General features: G+C 32.3%; 1 protein-coding gene across 1 annotated transcript; it reads left to right on the top strand.

Annotated features, from left to right (window-relative positions):
* The first annotated feature begins 3,278 nt into the window (after positions 1-3,278).
* Positions 3,279-19,331, top strand: LOC134280130 (prostaglandin E2 receptor EP4 subtype-like). The gene is made up of 4 exons (XM_062762557.1): positions 3,279-3,790; positions 13,730-14,971; positions 16,590-17,350; positions 19,226-19,331. Exons 2-4 carry the CDS (start codon positions 14,156-14,158, stop codon positions 19,257-19,259), a joined length of 1,611 nt encoding a protein of 536 aa, XP_062618541.1. The 5' UTR covers positions 3,279-3,790; positions 13,730-14,155; the 3' UTR covers positions 19,260-19,331.
* The last annotated feature ends 728 nt before the right edge of the window (positions 19,332-20,059 follow it).

Consider the following 20,059-nt stretch of genomic DNA (forward strand, 5'->3'; position numbering starts at 1 on the left):
TTCTTAAATTTACACAACTATCCTTCAATGCACTGGAAATATACATAGGATACACAATGGCCTTGTAAGCAAATACAATATATCATTGAGTCAAATGCTGACTAACGTTTTTATTTAAATACTTTTTGTTAGTCCATTATTTATACACTGAATTGATAACGAATTTTTTCGTTATTTCCCGATCATGACAAGTAGCTCACGGCGGGTGTGACTGGTCGGCAGGGGATGCTCACTCCTCCATGACACCTGATCCCACCTCTGATGTTTTGGAGGCTCGTGTTTGCTCTGCTCCTATTTTCTTTTGTTATATGGACTTGTGATCTTGAAACTGTTCGTCATCTCCATATGTTCCATTACCCTTTACATGTATAACTACTTGTAATGTTACAAAAAAATGGAGGGCAACCGCCCTTTCAATGAAGATTTTATAATAGTATATAGTTATATTTTGAGGTCGGTTGTAACAATAACCACTACTTAGTTTATGTAATATATTTTATTTATACTTTTTTCCCCTGTCTTTTGTGTATAAGCGCTTTATTTGTTTTTTTTTTTTCAAATGAAAACTGTTATTGTATGCCAACTAACAGAGGAAAGGAAGAACGTCATGCAACAGGAACGGTTTTATAACCATCGGAACAAAACCGTAACTGAATTTTTTTGTCAACATTTATACTTTAATAATTCTAAAAAATATATAGAAGTAATAAAACCGTTATATAAAACTTTTTTTTGAATAAAGAAGAATTTTTTTTTTACTTTTACAAACGATAAAACAAGCATATAGAGTATACAAGGGAATTCACTACAGGATTCATGATAGAAAGCTCGACTTTCGTCACGTAGACACAATTTTTTGTCATTTTCCAAGTGGTTCCACGTCAGAGCATCAATCTCATCATAAAAAAATAAAACATAATTAAAAACCAATTTATCAAAAGATTAAACAAGAGTATGAAATTTTTTAATTAGTTTTATATTAGAACCCAAATAAATACTCTCCCAAGATACTGAAGAAACTACATAAACTCCTAAATCTCATAGAAAATTATTATAATCCAGATAAAAATTTATCCCTCTTTTTGATACCTTGACAATAGCTATGTCATTTTGAGCAAAGTCTTGTCAGGCTGTGATTGAGATTGATTGTAACATGTTCTTTAAGAAAGGTTTTTCTGCATTATTAGTAAGGAAAGGCAGAGCGAACTCGGCTGGAAGAAAAAAAAACTCAAGATAAACAGGTGCACGTTCTTTTTCATTTTTAACACATCGATCTATGTATACAAATATTCTAGTCTTCAATTATATTGCTGTTATATCTGTATACATGTAGTTGTGAAACATTTAAAGTTTTTTTTTAAAAGATATCAGATAAAATTTATCATTAACAAGTTATGATTAGTTTATTTAGGTAATGAGCATGAAATTTTAAATAAAGTAGCACAGTAAAAAGGACGGGCTTTGTTTTCCCTGGAAAAAAAATATTTCTGTGTACCGAAAATCTTGATGATAAAAGAGTGTACGTGTAATACAAGTACATATAAGCAAGCTAACAGACATAAAATCATGAATCTCTCCTTTCAAATAAATGAAAATTTTAATATTTATTTGGATTAAATCAAATGCACATGATTAAACAATATATATATATGTACAAATATCAGATATTAAAATTAAAAACCTCTGTAATTCAATTGAAGAGCAATATTTTTGTGTTCCAATTTTATTTACTCACGGAAAAAATTCATCGTCTCTAACCACGGTTCAGAGTCCGCATATAGCTCTCTTCTCCCAGAAAGGGAGAAAATCGTACAATTTGGCCTTGGTGTGCGACGAGGACTATTCACTGATTTAGGGAAAACGGGTCAATTTTCACAAAATTGTCATGTTGTAAATTTTGAATTTACCATTTTGTATTTACGGCCAACTGGTAAATTCAAAATTTACAACATGACAATCTGTATTTACTGCCACCCGGTAAATTCAAAATTTACAACATGACAAAATGCAAGTGTGACGAAAATTTCTTTCCATGAAATGCACTTTATTGTCCTTAATGTTATACATTTTAGGAGTGCTAAAATTCTTAAAAAAAAAAAAAGAAGAGAAAAAAAAGTGATTCATCATATTATTTTTTTACCTCCGGGTGTGGCTACTCCAGATAGTGTATCAGGTGCTATTGAGCTTGAAGTCTTATTTGGACAAATCAGAAGTCTGATAAATTTTTATTTTGTCAATTCTTATCAGAAAGTACAAGAAGAGGATGAACGATTATAATTAAACACGTAATTAGATATTTTTGAAATGACCTTTAATATACCGGTACTAAACACAGCAGCAAAAGTTAAATAAAGAAAGCCTTCCTTTGTAAACATTGATTTTAAAAGAAGCGTTTTGATGATCAAGCGTGGACCACTATAAACTCCCTCATTCTAAATAAGTCAAATCAAAGAGATAATTAAAAACCTGTAGGATATGATTTCGATTTCTGGTTATAAAAAGCTTTTCCATGCATGATTCTTTTTAGAAAGTTTTTCTGTATATCTGAGAGAAAAAAAAACCCTCAAGTACGAAATAAGACGAATATAATCGAACGTAAACTCTGCGATTTTTGTTTTGTTTTTGATGCTGAGATTGAATGGGTGCTGGTAACATTATATCTTTGTGCTAATTAGCGATTTGAGATACAGTAAATGTATAAATTAATGTAATGTTATTTAAAAATAATTAATCAAGTTATGATAAAAGGAGAAAAATGGCAAGACAAACACGAGAAAGCATGTGAAATGTAATCAATATAAAAATTTTGTTTTGCATTGGAACCCAGACATTATAATTGAATAATCGTTAATATTTAGTGGTTAAGCATTGAAGTACAACCTATTCTACCTCATTATATTGAAGATTTTTCAGTGTAGTCGATACTTTGATAGGGAGACCAGCAAAATATTTTCATGACAGTAATTGTTGTATTCTCCATAAAGCTTTGGATACTCTTCGTAACTACGATTTTTTACTTAACGATGAAGTGAAAACACATGAGATAATTTTCACAGTGAAAATTGTTGAACCCAAATCACTCGAGTTTATTCAATATAAACAATTAGCAATGCGAGTGCCAAAATTTCCATGAATGTTTACAGACAATATTTTTACACAAAGAACAAATTATCAAAATCTCTAAATCTTACAATTTGTAAACTTATTTATATTTTTTGAAAGGTGATAACCGGATAAAGTCTCAGAAATCCCTCAAGAGCTTACCACTGATTTCTTCTTCATTTGCCATTGCCATTTTTCTAGAGTCTACGACATCGGAATTGAATTAGCTCTTATTTTGCGACAAACGTATCACATTTTCTTTTCAGAAAACCTCATAAAAGGAAGTCAACATCCGTTGCATACAGATTAAAAATTTACAACTAAAAACTGCAGAGAGATACATGAAAAACCTTCACCGGAAGTTAACTGTCCTCTCGTGCGATCACACGAGACTAGGGAGAAGGAGGTGTGCAGTAATCAGAACTTATTTAATTCTCTAACCTGGCGTAATTTGTCGCATTTCATATTAACTGAAATCGATTCCGGGTAAGGTCGGGATAAGTGCAGCTCTGTGCTCTTTTTTAACTTCTCTGAAGCTCTTGTCAGCAACAAAAGGCTGCAAACCAAACGTTAGAAATAATGTTCACTTGGTGAAAGGGAAACATTTATTGGACGACGCTGTTCACTGCTGGTGTTAATAGTCATTGGAGTAATTTTTCTGATTCAGATGTAATATTTCACGATACAGGTAGGTCTACAATTTCTTTCTTGCAGTAAAGATGTAATGTATACTTGATTTTTATTTTAATCATTTAAAAATAAAAACTTTTATTTTTTCTTTTTAAATAATAAATACTAGTACCTGTAATCGACATTGGTATTATTTTTAAGTATTCTTTTAATAGAATTTTCCCATGATTAATAACGAGAACATGCTTTATTATTTCTTTGAAGTTTAAACGAAAACTAGCCGTATTCATGCTATTCTTCTTTCTTTTTATGTAGCTGAAAAAAAATCAACAATTGATCTTAGGCAGGATAAAGTTCTAATAAAAGTAAAGTCAACGTCTTTCATTTGTTGATATGTGATTGCCTCACATGTTTAATTATATACCATGCTACATATATATCGGTGAGATAGAGATCTTGATTTTCAGAGATTAAATTTTCAATGTTGTAGTTACAAGTATACAATATTTAGAAATACATTTATATCATATTGAAATTTGACGTCCGGGTCGAAAATTAAATTTTGTTTGTTGTTTTTGATTTTTGTTTTGCACAATTTGTCACCGTCCGTTTTGTCTGTAAACTTTTCACATTTTCGACTTCTTCTAAGAACGCGGCCAATTCAACCAAACTTGCCACAAAGTATCTTTGGGTAAAGGGGATTCAAGTTTGTTCAAATGAAGGGTCACGCCCTCATTCAAGGGGAGATAACTGGGAATTAATGAAAATTTGGTGGCATATTTTAAAAATCTTCTTCTCAAGAACCAGTGGGCCAGGAAAGATTTTTGGAGAAAATTTAATAACAATTCTTTCAAATCATGATAATCCTTCTTACACAAAGTTTTAAAAAATATATAGGAAAATTCTTTAAAAATCTTCTTCCATAGAATGACAAAGCCATAATTCATCATTTTATATTTGAGCATGCTCAGGTAGTGTATTTCAAGTTTGAATCTGAAATGACGGGGCCAAAATGGCCCCAAAGTTTTACATAGAAATATATATATAGAAATATTCTTTAAAACTTGGCCAAGAATGACAAAGCCATAATTCATCATATTTATATGGAAGCATGTTTATTTGCTTCTCTTGTTCAAATAATGACCCCCGGGGGTAGGGCGGGGCCAAAATGGCCGACCAAAGTTTTACATAGAAATATATATATAGAAATATTCTTTAAAATTCTTCTTCTCAAGAATGACAAAGCCATAATTCATCATATTTATATGGAAGCTGTTCAGGTAGTGTAGATTCAAGTTTGTTCAAATCATGACCCCCCTGGGGTAGGGCGGGGCCAAAATGGCCGACCAAACTTTTACATAGAAATATATAGGAAAATTCTTTAAAAATCTTCTTCTCGAGAATGACAAAGCCATAATTCATCATATTTATATGGAAGCATGTCAGGTAGTGTAGATTCAAGTTTGTTCAAATCATGACCCCCGGGGGTAGGGCGGGTCCAAAATGGCCGACCAAAGTTTTTAAAGATATATATAGGAAAATTCTTTAAAAATCATTTTCTAAAAAATAGCAAATCCGTGATTGGTCATGGGACTACTTTTGGATTTAAACTTTACAATAAAAAGCCATTTTCTACTTTTTCCTACCCTTTGTGCTCCGGTGAGCGATGTGGCCCATGGGTCTCTTGTTTTTTGCTTTGAAATTGTCTGATTTGAACTTTTTTTTAAACAAGGGTCCACAGAAGGGAACACACCCTCACAAAGAGCATAAATTTACATCAAGACAACGTTCGATATTTATCCCGATGCAAATTACGCCACTTTTGTTTAGCAAGAGGACAAACTAACACACCCTTAAAAACAAAACAGGCGCGTTACTAAATCCCCTCATACTCCGTTGTAAGGGAGTTGCAAGGGGATATTTTATAAAACATGGTAATCATATTCATCATCTAAATGCATCATTACATCGGTTGAAAAGCCGTTTGTGAGAATTTAAAGTTAAATAACGCTTAAATTGGCCCGAACATTCCTTCAAAGGAAAAAAACCCATGAAGCATTTTTCAAAATTTAATAAACAATTTTTAAATCATATTTGTTGTGTTAAAATATATATTTACAATTTGTCCAACTCCTATTAACTCGAGGTCTTAAACAAATTTTTTTTTATATAAATTGTGAACATATTCACAATGTATATTTTGCTGAATTTCCATATAAGTGACCCTTTTGAAAATGTAAAAACATGGCCATGAGGCCCCTGATAAATTTACTCGATTTGATTTGCTTCTCTTACTTAGACGCATCAATAAATCGAATCTTTCTTTAGATAGAAAAAGTGAGCAATTGACACAGTGCATATGTTACAAGTTACTTGTCACCGAAATGGTTTATCTGATAACTTGAGTGATAAGAAAATTACATTGAATGTAAATATTATGAATTACTTTGCGTTAAAAATTATTTTTAAAAAAAACCAATAACGATATTTTAGGCTAAAATTGACTATTTTCAATTTGTGACAGATGCATTTCTAATTTTTCTTGACGTGCATATATAAATTTTACATGCATGTAAATACCTCATAGATTAATAAGATTGTGAAAATATGTAATTTTTTCTAGATATCTTTAGTGGTTCAAAGGCCAATTAAACAAGCATTCTGAGAGTATTGCATAAGCAAATGTATGTCCCCTACCGGCATCCCCTTTTCTCTTTAGGATACGAAGCTCGTTTGGAACATTAATTTAGTGCATCACGAACCCGATTGTAATCCCAATTATGAAAAATTAAAAATGTCACAATTCCGTCAAAAATCAATAACGCGAAATGGAAGTGAAATTTGATCTGTAACTCATTAAAATACACTCAATAAAATCAGTTCAATTTAGGAAAAAAAATTTGGAAAACCCAAATGGGACAGACTGACAGACAGACGGAAAGACTCAGAGGAAACCTATAGTCTCCGCCGGTTTTACCAGTAGGGGACTAATAAATACCTGTGCATGACAGAAAAAATATATCATTAACTGATTAATATTAAAACTTTGGTTTGTGACACTTAGGTAACATAGAAGATGAATTCCATTTGTGTGAAAATGTCCACATTACAACACATAAAGACAAAAATACATTAAAACCTACTACTCCCGAATGTAGAAGAATTATGTAATCTAGGAAAATTTTTGCAATTAGCGAGTGCATCAAGAACAGTCTCTTTCACTGATTTATAAATTATTGAAAATGTTATATGTTTTGTACATGTTGTAAGTTTATTTCATTATTATATGTGTTAAAATGTATGATTGTAAATATTGTCTATGAGGTGTATGTCTCTTGGCTTCAATAAACATAACTGAACTGAATAATTTACTTCACGCTGACCCAAGCTGTGAAGAAAACGAAGATGATGGGAACTCTATGATTTTGCAGGTAGTTAATTAGGTTCCTTTAATTGTATTTTCTTAGCATTTTTATCTCTCCGAACCACTTATTTGACCAATGCTACAAATAAAATTGCTTTAACAACCAAAAGCGAGAAAATTGGATTCATTTAATGTATATTCCCTACTTCATTTCTAAGATCATTTTGAATTCAACGGATCACAAAATCCAACAGCTCCGAAGGAATCTTAAAAACACCAGTACATCGATATTTTAGAAATTATCACGCTACTTGAAATTTTCTTTGTTGTATGTTTGCTTTTGAGTTATCGAAAGGGTTCGTTATACTTTGCAAACGGAAGTTTTAGAGAAAGCGTGGGAATAATTCCATTCTTTAACAGTTAACTTCGACAACTGTTGCAACGACAAGCATGGTGGAATTTTCTTGCAGACATCTATAATGCATCCCGTGAACGACGCAATGTATGCGGACACATACTAGTCCCTTTAAATTAATTGATTATCTTATGTTTTTTGTGTTACTCTCCTAGAAATAGTTTGATTACATTGTTTTAATTAGTTCTTAGTAATTGGAAAACTTTCCAACGTTTATTTGTTTATGAAGATCAACTGACATTTGATATTTGCAATAATATTGGTTACAGTATCTTTATTCATTCCCTGGATTCAATTAGAAACCAAAAAAGTCACGTTTGTAAACTTTATTCAAATTTGTCATAAAAAGTAGGTTGAACACGATTGTAAATAAAGGAAAGAATTTTAAAAATGATTTACCCCTCCACAAATTGACTTTTAAACAGATTTGTTTAGTTAAGTGATACATGTAGAAAGGAATGTATTTTCACCCTTAAGGAAAGGACAGATGATGCAAACAAGCTCATTTTCCCCCAAACATCTTGATATAACTTCCATTGTTTAATATAGTTTAAAGAAGCAAAACCGCATGAATTTAATTTTCATTAAAATTTTCATTGTTATGTTTTAGAAAAATAAAATGAGGAAGACGGCAAAAAGGTAAACTTATCTTTTAGCATCATAGAAAATTGATCTATGTGGATCATTTTCAACCAAATCATGTCCAAAAAAAATAATAAAATAAACATTAATTCAAGCAAAACATTTTTTTTTTTAAGTAATTTTCATCTTTTCTTAAAGTGATGGATTTCATTTCAATGATATATTGAAATATTAGAAGAATAAAACAAATATAATTCTATATGCTTCTTTAGAGAATTGAAGTGAAACTAGATTTCAAGCATTCTCTAATACTGCATTTGAATCAATACTGTCTCGTACCCTTCCTGCATGGTCCCCTTAAAAATCAAAAAGACTATATGTAATTCCATTAACAAATCATGGAAGCAGAGAAAAATACTTAGTTGATCTGTAACTTATAAAACATACAAAAATTAGTGTTATGTCTGAACGCCCTCAGGAAAAAAAATGTGGAACTACATGTGACAAAGAGATGGAGGTACACACTTACAGACAGACGGGGTGGAAACATAGAGACGATTACAGTGTGGGGGTCTGAAAATTCACTTTTCTTTACAGTAAAACACGAATTTCACAAATACGAATTACAGCGATCACCTGCCTTTGACGAAATCTCAATTTAAAAAAAATAAAGTTTGAAAAAAAATATCAATCGTACAGTGGCGATTTGACTGCCCCAATTCATTTATAAATATACATGTATACAATTGTATCATAAATTTACAAAGCATACTGTTCATTTTGTAATCTGACAATTTTTTCATTTGCCCATTGAATAACTTGCACTGTGTATCGATTTAAAATCGAGAATAATCCCATGGACGAAAGAGTTCAGCTTTTGTGAAAGCAACTTTTTTCTATCTGCTTATAAAATCGTCACAAATCACAACTCTAATTTTTCTAATTTGCAACAATCAAACCAGAAGTGTCCTTTTACATATGGGTGCGATGCAGTAAAATTCAATTTGCCTCAATAGCTTACGATTCACTGATGTCTAGATATTGGGGATCAAATTGCGTAGGACCAACAAAGTTCTAGATAAGCTTGTTAAATGAACAAAGTGCCATGGACGTTGATGTCTAGATTGTGTTAACGTTTTGTCTCTGATTTTTTATGCAGAAATTTGCTAAAATGTGAAGGAAAAAATGAAGAAAGAAATGCATATAAGCAAAAAACAAATAATTGCTAAATTAAGCCTGTAAATAGTGTAATCATAAGGGCTATTTTTAACCCCAACAAGCCGGATTTTCCTGTTTTCGAATAGGTCCTGTTACAATTTGCAAAAAATAAGCCTATAAAATCACCTTCCTGTACTCTGGAAATGTTTTGCAAAATAACTTTTAGTCATGAAGTTTGTTCTTCGTGAAATTGATCGTCATCAAAGATTAGATTTTATTTCTTACAGCTGATTTTCATCTAATTTGCACTTTTTACTTTCTTCAGCAACATTTCTTTGAGGAAAATATACCAGTGGCATTAATATCAGAAGAACATGATAAAAGCATATGGCTGTGACAATCAAATCACGCATCTTTTTCTTAGAAACAGAGAGTGTAAGATATACCGAATGATAACTTCTGTACAAGAATTCCTGATTAATACTTACAGCTTCGTGGGCGAAGAGTTGTTCAGTGCGATACAAAGAGTTTAATTTCGTGTATAAACACTTAGTCTAGTATATATATTTCACTAATCTGATACCAATACATGTAATATGCTGCATTTACCCGGATTATTGCAATTTTAACTGCAAAAACCCCTTTATCTACAATTAAGCATTTTTTAAAATTGAATATAGATTTTTGTCCCTCAATTAAGTAGGCAATGTATAGTCCATTTGATAAGACGGCCGAAACCCCTCTAATAACTCCACACAGTAGACTTTCCTGTGCTTCTGTTCTTTTCATGCTTTAACCTTTTTTTCACTTTCACTTCAAGTAACACAACAATGAGTCAAATTCATATGTTTCTTTTAAGATAACTGTAGCATACACAGAAAGACATGAAACTTATGAGTATATAGTGAAGATCTATATGACAATTAAACTAATGTAAAGCAAGAAAAGACTGCACGATATTAGTGCCTGAAAAACAAAGATTCTGCAATATCTGTTTCGATGTTTTCGTGTATGTCAAGATCACGCCACTTTTATTTTTAGCTCAAACTTGTAAATATTCAACTGGAACATGCAAAGGTGAGTTATATGTTCTAACAGTTTTATAAAGAGATTGCATCAACATTTTTGGTCTATTTACATTCATTCCTAGGTACTTGAGACCATGGTAACTATGATAACTTATTCAACGTTTCTGCGCACGCGTACAAAAGGAAGGGAGAAGTAAAGCAATATTTATGTGTTCTTATGCTTATGTGCAAGCTCACCGCAGCTTGGCTTGAAAAGCTATGATACGTCTGTCCGTCCGTCCGTCTGTCCGTCCGTCCTTCCGTCTGTCCGTCCGTCCGTCTGTTACGCTTTGGGGTACCCATCTCTTATCCGCAACTCCTCTCATATCACTGAATGAAATTTGATGCAACTTTCACAGAATCTTTATTACATATTGCCATTGTGCACCTCCTATTTTACTTTTTGATCCGACACATATTTTGGGCTTCCCAGCCACAGGAAACATGGACTTTTTCACCAGTTATAACCATAGTATCATTTAGTGAGCTCAGCTCACAGTATAGTTTTTCTAATTTTGTATAAGTCAAATAAAACACTTTCATAGAGATCATAATGTCATTTATTAAAATGATGGTATAAATTGAACAATTTTTTCACAAGCTTTGATTTACGTAAAATATTTTCTGATCCCCCAAAACTGACTAGAAAAAAGTATCTGTAAGACAAGACAATGAAAACTTCATATGAAAGGGTCATACTGAAATTATTTTTACTTTTATTTTTCTCCATAAAGATAGATTTTTTAGGATCTGAAACCTGTATTTTTTCGGAAACCTAATACTTTTAGGTATTGATCAAAATTTACTCGGGTCATGCAAAAATTCTATGTTTGTCAATTTTTCCCTTTGTGCGTCACGGTGTCTCTTTGAAGAGAATTTGAATTGGAGGGTTTTAATTTATTGTTATACAAATAAAATTCCTAAATTTTATCATTGTTAGATGCATTTAAATAAACAGTCATACATTTAAGGACTAGACAAACATTTGAGAAAAAAATTATGCAGATCTCTTGTTGTATCTGGCATCTTTTGAAAACAAACGAGGATCTTGCTCTGTTTCAACCTTTAGCATATAATAATGACAGAGTTGTGCCAAGTGCAGTCTTTCTTGACAAGGCGTGTTATACAGAATGTCAAAAAAGATCATTAAATATAGTGTGTAGGCAAAGATGGAAGTCTCCAGAGATTTTGTTAGAATTCAAATTCCAATCAGTATGCCTAATTCTTATTTTAATATCTGTGTAAATGGAGCCTACTCTTGGGACTTTGGGTTTCTCTGTGGCTGACCAAATGGGAAAGTATTTGCAAAGTGCAAATAGTGTTTGGTAAATAGAAATAATTTTATCCATTCACCTGGGAGATTAAGATGACCTTTCTTTATATAAAAAAAACGTGGATGTAATATTAAATTGGCAAAACCGGCAATGATTCGCGACCATTTCGAAAAAAAGATGCAATTATAGAAAAAGCGATAAAAAGAAATGTGTGCCAATACGTTTAATGAGATTTTGTTTTTTGTATTCAATAACTGATCAAATGTCGAAGGTTTTTATATAGGTTATCTGGAAAAACACACAAATTCTTTCTTGAACTCAAGTTGTAAAAAAACAATAAGAAACATTTCTTCTATCTCTTTCATTTGCTTTCCATAAGCTTTCAAAGTTTTAAATATTCTCTAAGAATGTACTAGGAGAAAAATAAATTCCAAATTTTAATTTGTATCACCCCTTTATAAGCGTGGTTTTGGAGCTCTTCTTGCTGTCATTTTGCAATCGCAACTTCTCTGGCCTTTCCGACAAGCGGAAAAACAACTTCCGACCTCCGGCGGAAAGACCCGAGATGATGCGATTGGTCATTTTGTTGTGTAGATCTATAAGGCTTAGGGTAAAACATGGACCGGGGCTGGGTGGTCACAGAGTCTGTTTCAAAAAATAAAACAATAAGTCACTTCTGTAACCATTCAAATTCGGTACTTCCCCATGTTCGACCTCTTTAAGTCAACACCCTTCTACCGTACAGTACGAGTGAATGTGCTGCAATTCAACACAACCTGATTGTACTACCTTAACTGTATATATCGATGTTAAGGCTCCGTCATCATTACAGGATGGAAATTTTCCTGTCACAAGATGATAACATTCCAATCAAATACGGGGATATCACTTCATTATTTTAAAACTACAAACTGTATCACAGGAAAATAGTGAAGTTGGTTAAACTAAGAATCAGTTATCTTGAATTAAAGGCATTTTTACAACGTCAAATAATTTGGGAATTTGAAATTAGCTTCTAGAACATATTACCTAATCTATAAAGTCAGAGATAGCAAAAGCGTTCACCCAACCAATGTGGGCAACCTAATGACCAGCTCAACAAATTTTTGTATTTTTCTGTTTTTTGAAATGCATACGATTGCCGTTTAATCTGTGCCTTGAGGAAGGAGTGTATAAGTTGCTAGGTCAGATTTAATCAACTCCAATTTTATTGAAAACAGATCCAGAATATCTCAATTAAGCAGGATGAAATCGTATATCCCTTTCTAAATTTCATCTCTTGCACAAAAGAACCTTTTATTTTGAGTGCATATAATTGCACTGATATTTCTTTTCGTTTGAAATCAAAACCATTGTTTAATTATATCTCTTTGTTACAGGGTGTTGGCCTTAAATAAAGTGATGTTTTACTATTTTCAAACACCTATCCCAGGAATTAACATCTCCACTTAAATGCCTTTACTTTATACTTTTGCGTGTTATATCATTTTTACGGCCATGTTCTATATTAGTACATTTTGAATGTTAATGTGGTGAAATTTACACATCTCACATATGATAGAAATGCGTCATCAGTTGACACTCTCTATTTAGTACGATGAAGCTGAAAGAGAAGTTTAATAAAAAAGATATATAATAACTAATAATAAAAGTTAATTTTTAGGTTGAATACATAGATAGATTAAATATATAAAAAAAATAAATCAATAAAGATTTTCAGAGAACAAAGTTGGTACCAAATCACAAGAACATTGATTTGATGAGAAAACCAACCAAACAAATAACGGTCCATGAAAATTCCTGGAAAATATCGGTAAATGCTATTCACCACACTCTAAGTGTAACCATAAATTTTAAGGCTATTACTGTTTGACGAGTTTTGGAGAAGTGCCTTCCCGAACCTCATCAACCCCCACGCAAATTACGTCATAAAATTAAGGTAGCTAAGGCAAAAACTCCTAACAGACCCAATATGGTTATGGAATAATAATAAAACCTCGGGTCATTCCTCCGTCATTTGGTTGATATAAATCGTTGTAAGGTGGTCCTTTGAGAATTAGATTATTTATAAGCTGGAACTCTGTTATTGATTGACATGTCACACAATTTGATACAATTTTGATAAAAACTTTTACAGGATTCATCTTATAATTATGGACGGTGATTCCAGTTATTGGAGATTGACACGTCGTGTGGCCGCTAGTAGTCACTAATTATCATCATGATGCCAGATGTCAGGAACAATGCGGAAAATGTCATTTTAATTTGGAGACTAATTTGAAATATTGACAGTGATCTGCAATATCTATTACTGAACTCAAACCGATAAGGCTAAGTTCCAGGAGGCAAGTGTGATGGTATTTGTGCATAGCGCTTATGAATTTTCCTTGATGCATTTCAATTCCCCAAAGCCAATAGAAATGGACCCAAGTAACTCAATATAGAAGTTTAATTCTTGGAACCAAGTTTTGGTGATACAGCTTGATTATTTTATGGAATGAATTCGGCAAATATTTGACAAGGGGATATACTTTACGAAAGTGATTAGTTTAAATTCGGAAAAATGGAACCGTTGATCTGTAACGAAACCTCGGCAAACAAAACTGCCACCAGATCCGAGGCCTGGGGAGCAACGATAGTATCTCCAGTAATTATGTTTATAGCCGGTACACTCGGAAACATTCTTGCTCTAGTTGTTCTTAGAAAGGGAAGGTCTTCAAACAGCATCTTTTATACAATGGTTGCCGGATTGGCATGGACGGATTTGACCGGTATTATTCTTACCTCCCCTGCAACCGTTGCCGCTTATTTAAACGATCGGAAATGGTTTGGAGGAGACGAGTTCTGCCGATTCAATGGGTTCGTTATGGTGTGTTTTGGCTTATCCACACCTTTGATTGTTAGCAGTATGGCAATTGAACGCTATTTATCCTTGCGTTGCACTTTTACACATTCAAAGCTATTCAATAAAGGGCGAGCAAAATTGACTCTAATTGCTATATGGTTATTTGTGATAATTATCGGAATTTTGCCGCTATTTGGATTTGGAAAGTTTGTTGTGCAGTATCCATGCACATGGTGCTTCTTCGATTTTCACAGCCAAGACCCTTTGTTGAACGGATATGGTTATCTATACGCCTCTCTAAATCTCGCTGTACTTTCAGTAATGATCGTCTGCAACACATACGTCATGTTCACTTTACTTCATGTCAGATATCTTAAGAAAAAGGCCGAGACAGTCCAAGGAGAATTGGAGCACCAGGCCACCTCAGGTATTGCGACAAACAAGAAACGCAAGCAAAGAAACACGGAAATTCAGATGTTTGTCCTCATGTGTTTCTTAACAATTGTTTTCTTGATCTGTTGGACACCTTTTATGGTAAGAAAAGGACGGTTGCTGAATAAAACCAAAGTTAAAAACCTGCACGACAATTAATGAATTCAATCTTTAATGTCAGTGCCTTTGCAAAACGAAGCTAATTTATTAGATATATAGTTTTGTTTCGTAAGAGTTTAGAAAAAAGTTATATACATGTAGCATACTAAGAAATAATGCATTAGTCTGTGATTTTATATTTTATAACGTTAAAGAAATAATAATAAACAACAAAGCTATACATGTAAATCGAAAAGCCCATGAACCAAAATGCTAGATCATGCAGTCAGTTATCTTGCCCAACAGAAAAGTGATCTATAAAATCTTAATACTTTCTAGTCCCTTAATCTTAAGGATGAAGTTTACTCAGATGACCAGGAAATTAAACTCAAATAAGAATAAAAAAGAGCACACATTAACCATTGTAAACATATGATTGTAGTGTTATTGACTAAATTAAACACCTACTTTTCATGCTAGTGGTCCCCTAAATATTTCTCAGTAAAACTCGTTTTATACGAACACTGATATTGCGAATTCACGGATATAGCAAAGTTATTTTGGATCCCCAGCTAAATAAATTTAACGAATTCCTTAATACCGATATAACCAATAACGGATATAGTGAAGTACCCAAAGAAGAAGGAACGGTTTGAGTTTTATTGTGCCCTAAAAATTTAATTTTCCTAATAATAATAAGTATGAAATTTTTGAACAGCAGTTGATAATTTGATATGATAAACTTTTCATGAAAGATTATGACATGAAGAATTTCCTTTCTGGAAAATATTCCAATTAAAAAAAATATAATATACTAATATTACAAAAATCTGCATGACAAAAAAAAAATCTAAAATACACTATCATATTACCCCATTTAACTTTTCTGCCCTTCTTCTGTTGGATTTTTGGATATATTATGTAAACTGCTATGAAAATCACATATTTTTCATATTTTAAAAATCTTTCTGGGCGACTGTCTGAAAGAAAATTCCACTGAAAATTGATGTCTTCTGCAACTTTTAAAAAAAATTACGGGAAAATGCACAAGTTAATGACGTCACAATTAGCATTTTAAAACATTAAGTTTTATAACAGAAAAATTTAACAAATTTGTCCGAATTTCCTCTGCATTTGCATACAGTTACTTAATATGTACTTGCGTATTTTCTTCAATAAATAAATTCATTATCATTATACTAAATTTTCTGAAATTAATACTTAGGGTTAACATATTTATCTTTAATTTTTTTAATTTAGAACAATTTTGATTCAAAATATTGCACATTTCGATTTTGTCAACTGAAACCCTGATATAGAGTCATATACGTCATCCTTGAGAATTATAAGCTTGTTATTTGTTTTGTTTTTTTTTTTAATTTAAAACGACTTAAAATGAGCTGTTTGAAAAAGGTATCAATTTAATTCAGATCTCTTAAATTCGAGATTAAATCTTGCAAATTTCATAAAAATATTTTTATACCTGAGTATTTTATAAAAAGTCCGTAAATAAAAAGTGAGGATGATAAAATAATTTACCTGCAAAAACATTATAGTTTCATTATTTTTGTCATTTATATAATAGTATTTTCTGATTTTAAAGTTCCTCTTACATTTTAAGGTTCACATATTAATTACAATAACGAATGGAAAGCCCAACTACCCAATGGATCTAACAACGGTACGGATGGCGAGCTTTAATCAAACTTTAGATCCATGGATTTACATCATTTTGAGAAGGTCTTTATTCAAACGTTTCAAGAAGCTATTACAAAGATTGGTTTGTTGTGAACAATCTCGCCCGGAAGTGCACAAAAGACATGCGCATGATAATCATTTACGGTGCTACAGGAAGCCATGTTATGCTGCACTTCCGTTTCAGATAGAAGGGCAGGTAACTCCGTCAGGAAGGTGTGTTGTCAAACTCCAAAGGAGACCCCGTAGCTTTAATAACGATATCAAACAGGTGCATTCACTACCAGATGTCATGAAAGACACGTATTCAAAAATACCAAAAGACAAACCTAATCCGGATGTAACAAGCTCACAACATGCCCGTGAGCTTCAGTTTCGTTCAAGTGCAAAAAGGTCTCTTTCATCGAAAAAGGAGAACGACAAAACACCAACAATTAAAGAAGGTTCATTGTCAAACAAGAACAGCTCCCACGAGGATAGTGATTCGTCGATGTTGGAACTGAATGTGTTCAGTAATGACATCAAATCCTCATCCTCCGGAGACGAGGAGACGGCTGACGTCTTTGTCACAAAGATTACAGATCTATCCAGTGATAGTCCAGTGGTGATGAAAAAACTCCAGCGCCCAAAACTAGCTTCGGAAGCCACGTACATGTATGATCGCATGCAACAGCCATGTTCTGACGGGTAAGTTGCTTTGCTGTACAAGGGATTCCACTGCTCGGCGCATGTCAGTCTACATGCATCTCATCTTGTATGAGGAGAACTATTGAGATTAGGAAATTGATGTTTTGCCCATCAAATATTGGTTTCTGTAAAATACCGACCTCGTAACATTTGAACTACTTCCACAAAAGCACCATAGTGTCGAAATAGTGTACACGTATTCTTTGATACACTGTACCGGTAATTGAGAGGTAATTTGTGGTATTTAGCAATGACACTTTTTATCATAAGATATATTTTTTAAATACCAGCATTACACCCCAATCAACCTTGACCTTACGGAGTATATATACTTCTGCAAGAGAATTCTAAAAAGGTATATTATGATAATTATAATACCGGTATTAATTTTATTAATGTTTAGCAATACAATTTATCTCAAATTGCAATTTTGTCCATTATTTATACACTTTGAATTGAGCGGATTTTTTCCGTTATTTTGATCATGACAAGGAGCACACGGGTGTGAGCATATTCATTACACGTTAATTTAGCATTTACTTTCAAAGTATATTATGGACATTAATCAAAAAAACTGATTTTCAATTAAATGTTATTTGTATGAAAATAAAAACAATTTAACTATATTCAATCGGGATCAGTATAAAATACGACCTCGTAGTTCCAGCAAAAATGAAAAAAAAAGTCCCTCGCTTTAAATCACGATTCTGGTGAAATGTGGAATTACACACATATAAGTAATATAAAAAATGTCTTTTTGTTTATTTTTTTTAATTAATTTTTTCTTAGGATGTAAATTTTAAAATTCATACTTTAATTCTTTCACAGTCATACTTTGCGTATTTTTGTCTTCGCACAAGCTAAAACTTACCATGCACATAAAAATATGAATTTTTTTAAATAACACTTTAACATTTGAAAACAATAATTTTATACATGATTGTACCAGGTAATATTAATAGTTTTTCTCTCTTCCGATGCAAAAAACTGTTAGTATTTACTCGTTTTGAATCAACAGCGGATTTACAATGCAGGAAATGCACTTCCGCCTTTTCTGTTTTATTATCTATCAGACACGTGTTACCAATTCATCAATAAAAATCTGTATTATTACGACTTAAGGCAGATTTTTATTGAAAAACAGAAAACATGTCAGAATGACTAGAATAAAATTGAGGGGATTTCTTTAATAGTTACAACGCAAAAAATAAACATGCATCGCCTTTCAAGCTAAGCATACTAGCATTAGTACTAATAATACTCAAGGCAATTTCTCAAAACAATGTTAACCTATACATAGCTATACAGAACTCCCTTGCGGCAAACAAAATTAACCCAACCTCCAAGAAATATTGCTGTTGAATTATTGATTAGGCAGAAAATACACCATATTTTCTGTGGTATAATCAGGATACGACCTATAATAAAAAAGAATAAGTAACCGACGCGTATAACTAATTTCATGATGATTGTTTTAAGAATTTATGGGAAAACAGTTGTAAAATTTGTCAACTTTGACATCCGACAAATTACAAGTAATGGGAAAATTTCAAAAAAAATATTCTAAAACAGTTAACACGATTAAAGGTTTACGGGTGGAGAATATTTATTATTTCTAATAAATACAGTAAAACAGGCTTATAACGAGGTGTCAGAGACGGATGTTTTTGCAGAACGTAAATAATTAAACGTAATTAATTCAATTTTCATCCCATGAGATCATTAGAGGCACGGGGAATAAAACTCACTTCATTGTAAAAGTCAATTCATTATAAACAGGTTCGCTATAAACTCATTTTCTGTATATAGCAAAATTATTTTAATAATTTATTTCATTAATTTTATAAATTTATATTTATTTTTTTTTCTTTTCAGATCACACAAATCCAGATCACATTCCATAACATGAAATATCCAGCGTGGATTCAATTGGAATTTACTACACTACCAGAATTATTTTATAATTTTAAAAACTTTTTTTATTAACTAACATTTAAATATTTTATATAAATGTTTAAAAGGTAAAGTTCGTTGGATAGTTTATTGTTCACAAAAGAAGGGTCAAAGTATGGATGTCGATTTCGAAGACTTGTCAGATAACTATATCTTCTTGTCGTACATTTATGTCGATTTGTCATAAATTATGACGATTTGCTTGAAAGTTATGGCAACTCTTCGGGCAATCCCGTAGAAAGTTGTAAGAACACACTTAAAATATTTTTTTTAGGCATCTGTATTGCGTCCCCTTTTCTTCTAAATGTTCTATTTTACAGGAGTGACCTTACATATTTTTTTTTATTTCAAAACGTTCACATAATTCATAATCCTTTTTAAAAGGGCTATTCTTACGTAATTATCATCAAGGAAAAAGAACGTTAACGCAGATTGGTTTTTAGGTATTCTATCCATAATAGCAACAGATTCAATAATTGATTGATTTATATTGTTTAACGTCCCTCTCGAGAATTTTTAACTCATATAGAGACGCCACCACTTGCCGGTGGAGAGCGGCAAATTCATTGTCCTATACTCGGCACATATGGTCACTGAGCAATAAGGGTTCTTTTTCGTGCCAGCACCTACTGCGACATGGGGCCCAAGTTAATACGGTCTCATTCGAAGGACCGGTCACCACGTCCCACAGTGGGATTCAAACCCGCGACGTAAGATCAACTCCTAACTCCGGGAGTGTAGAGCAGACGTTCTAAC

This window comes from Saccostrea cucullata, unplaced genomic scaffold, assembly GCF_032062105.1.
Source record: "Saccostrea cucullata isolate Sc308-1 unplaced genomic scaffold, CSIRO_AGI_Scuc_v1 ctg716, whole genome shotgun sequence".
Classification (NCBI taxonomy): domain Eukaryota; kingdom Metazoa; phylum Mollusca; class Bivalvia; order Ostreida; family Ostreidae; genus Saccostrea; species Saccostrea cuccullata.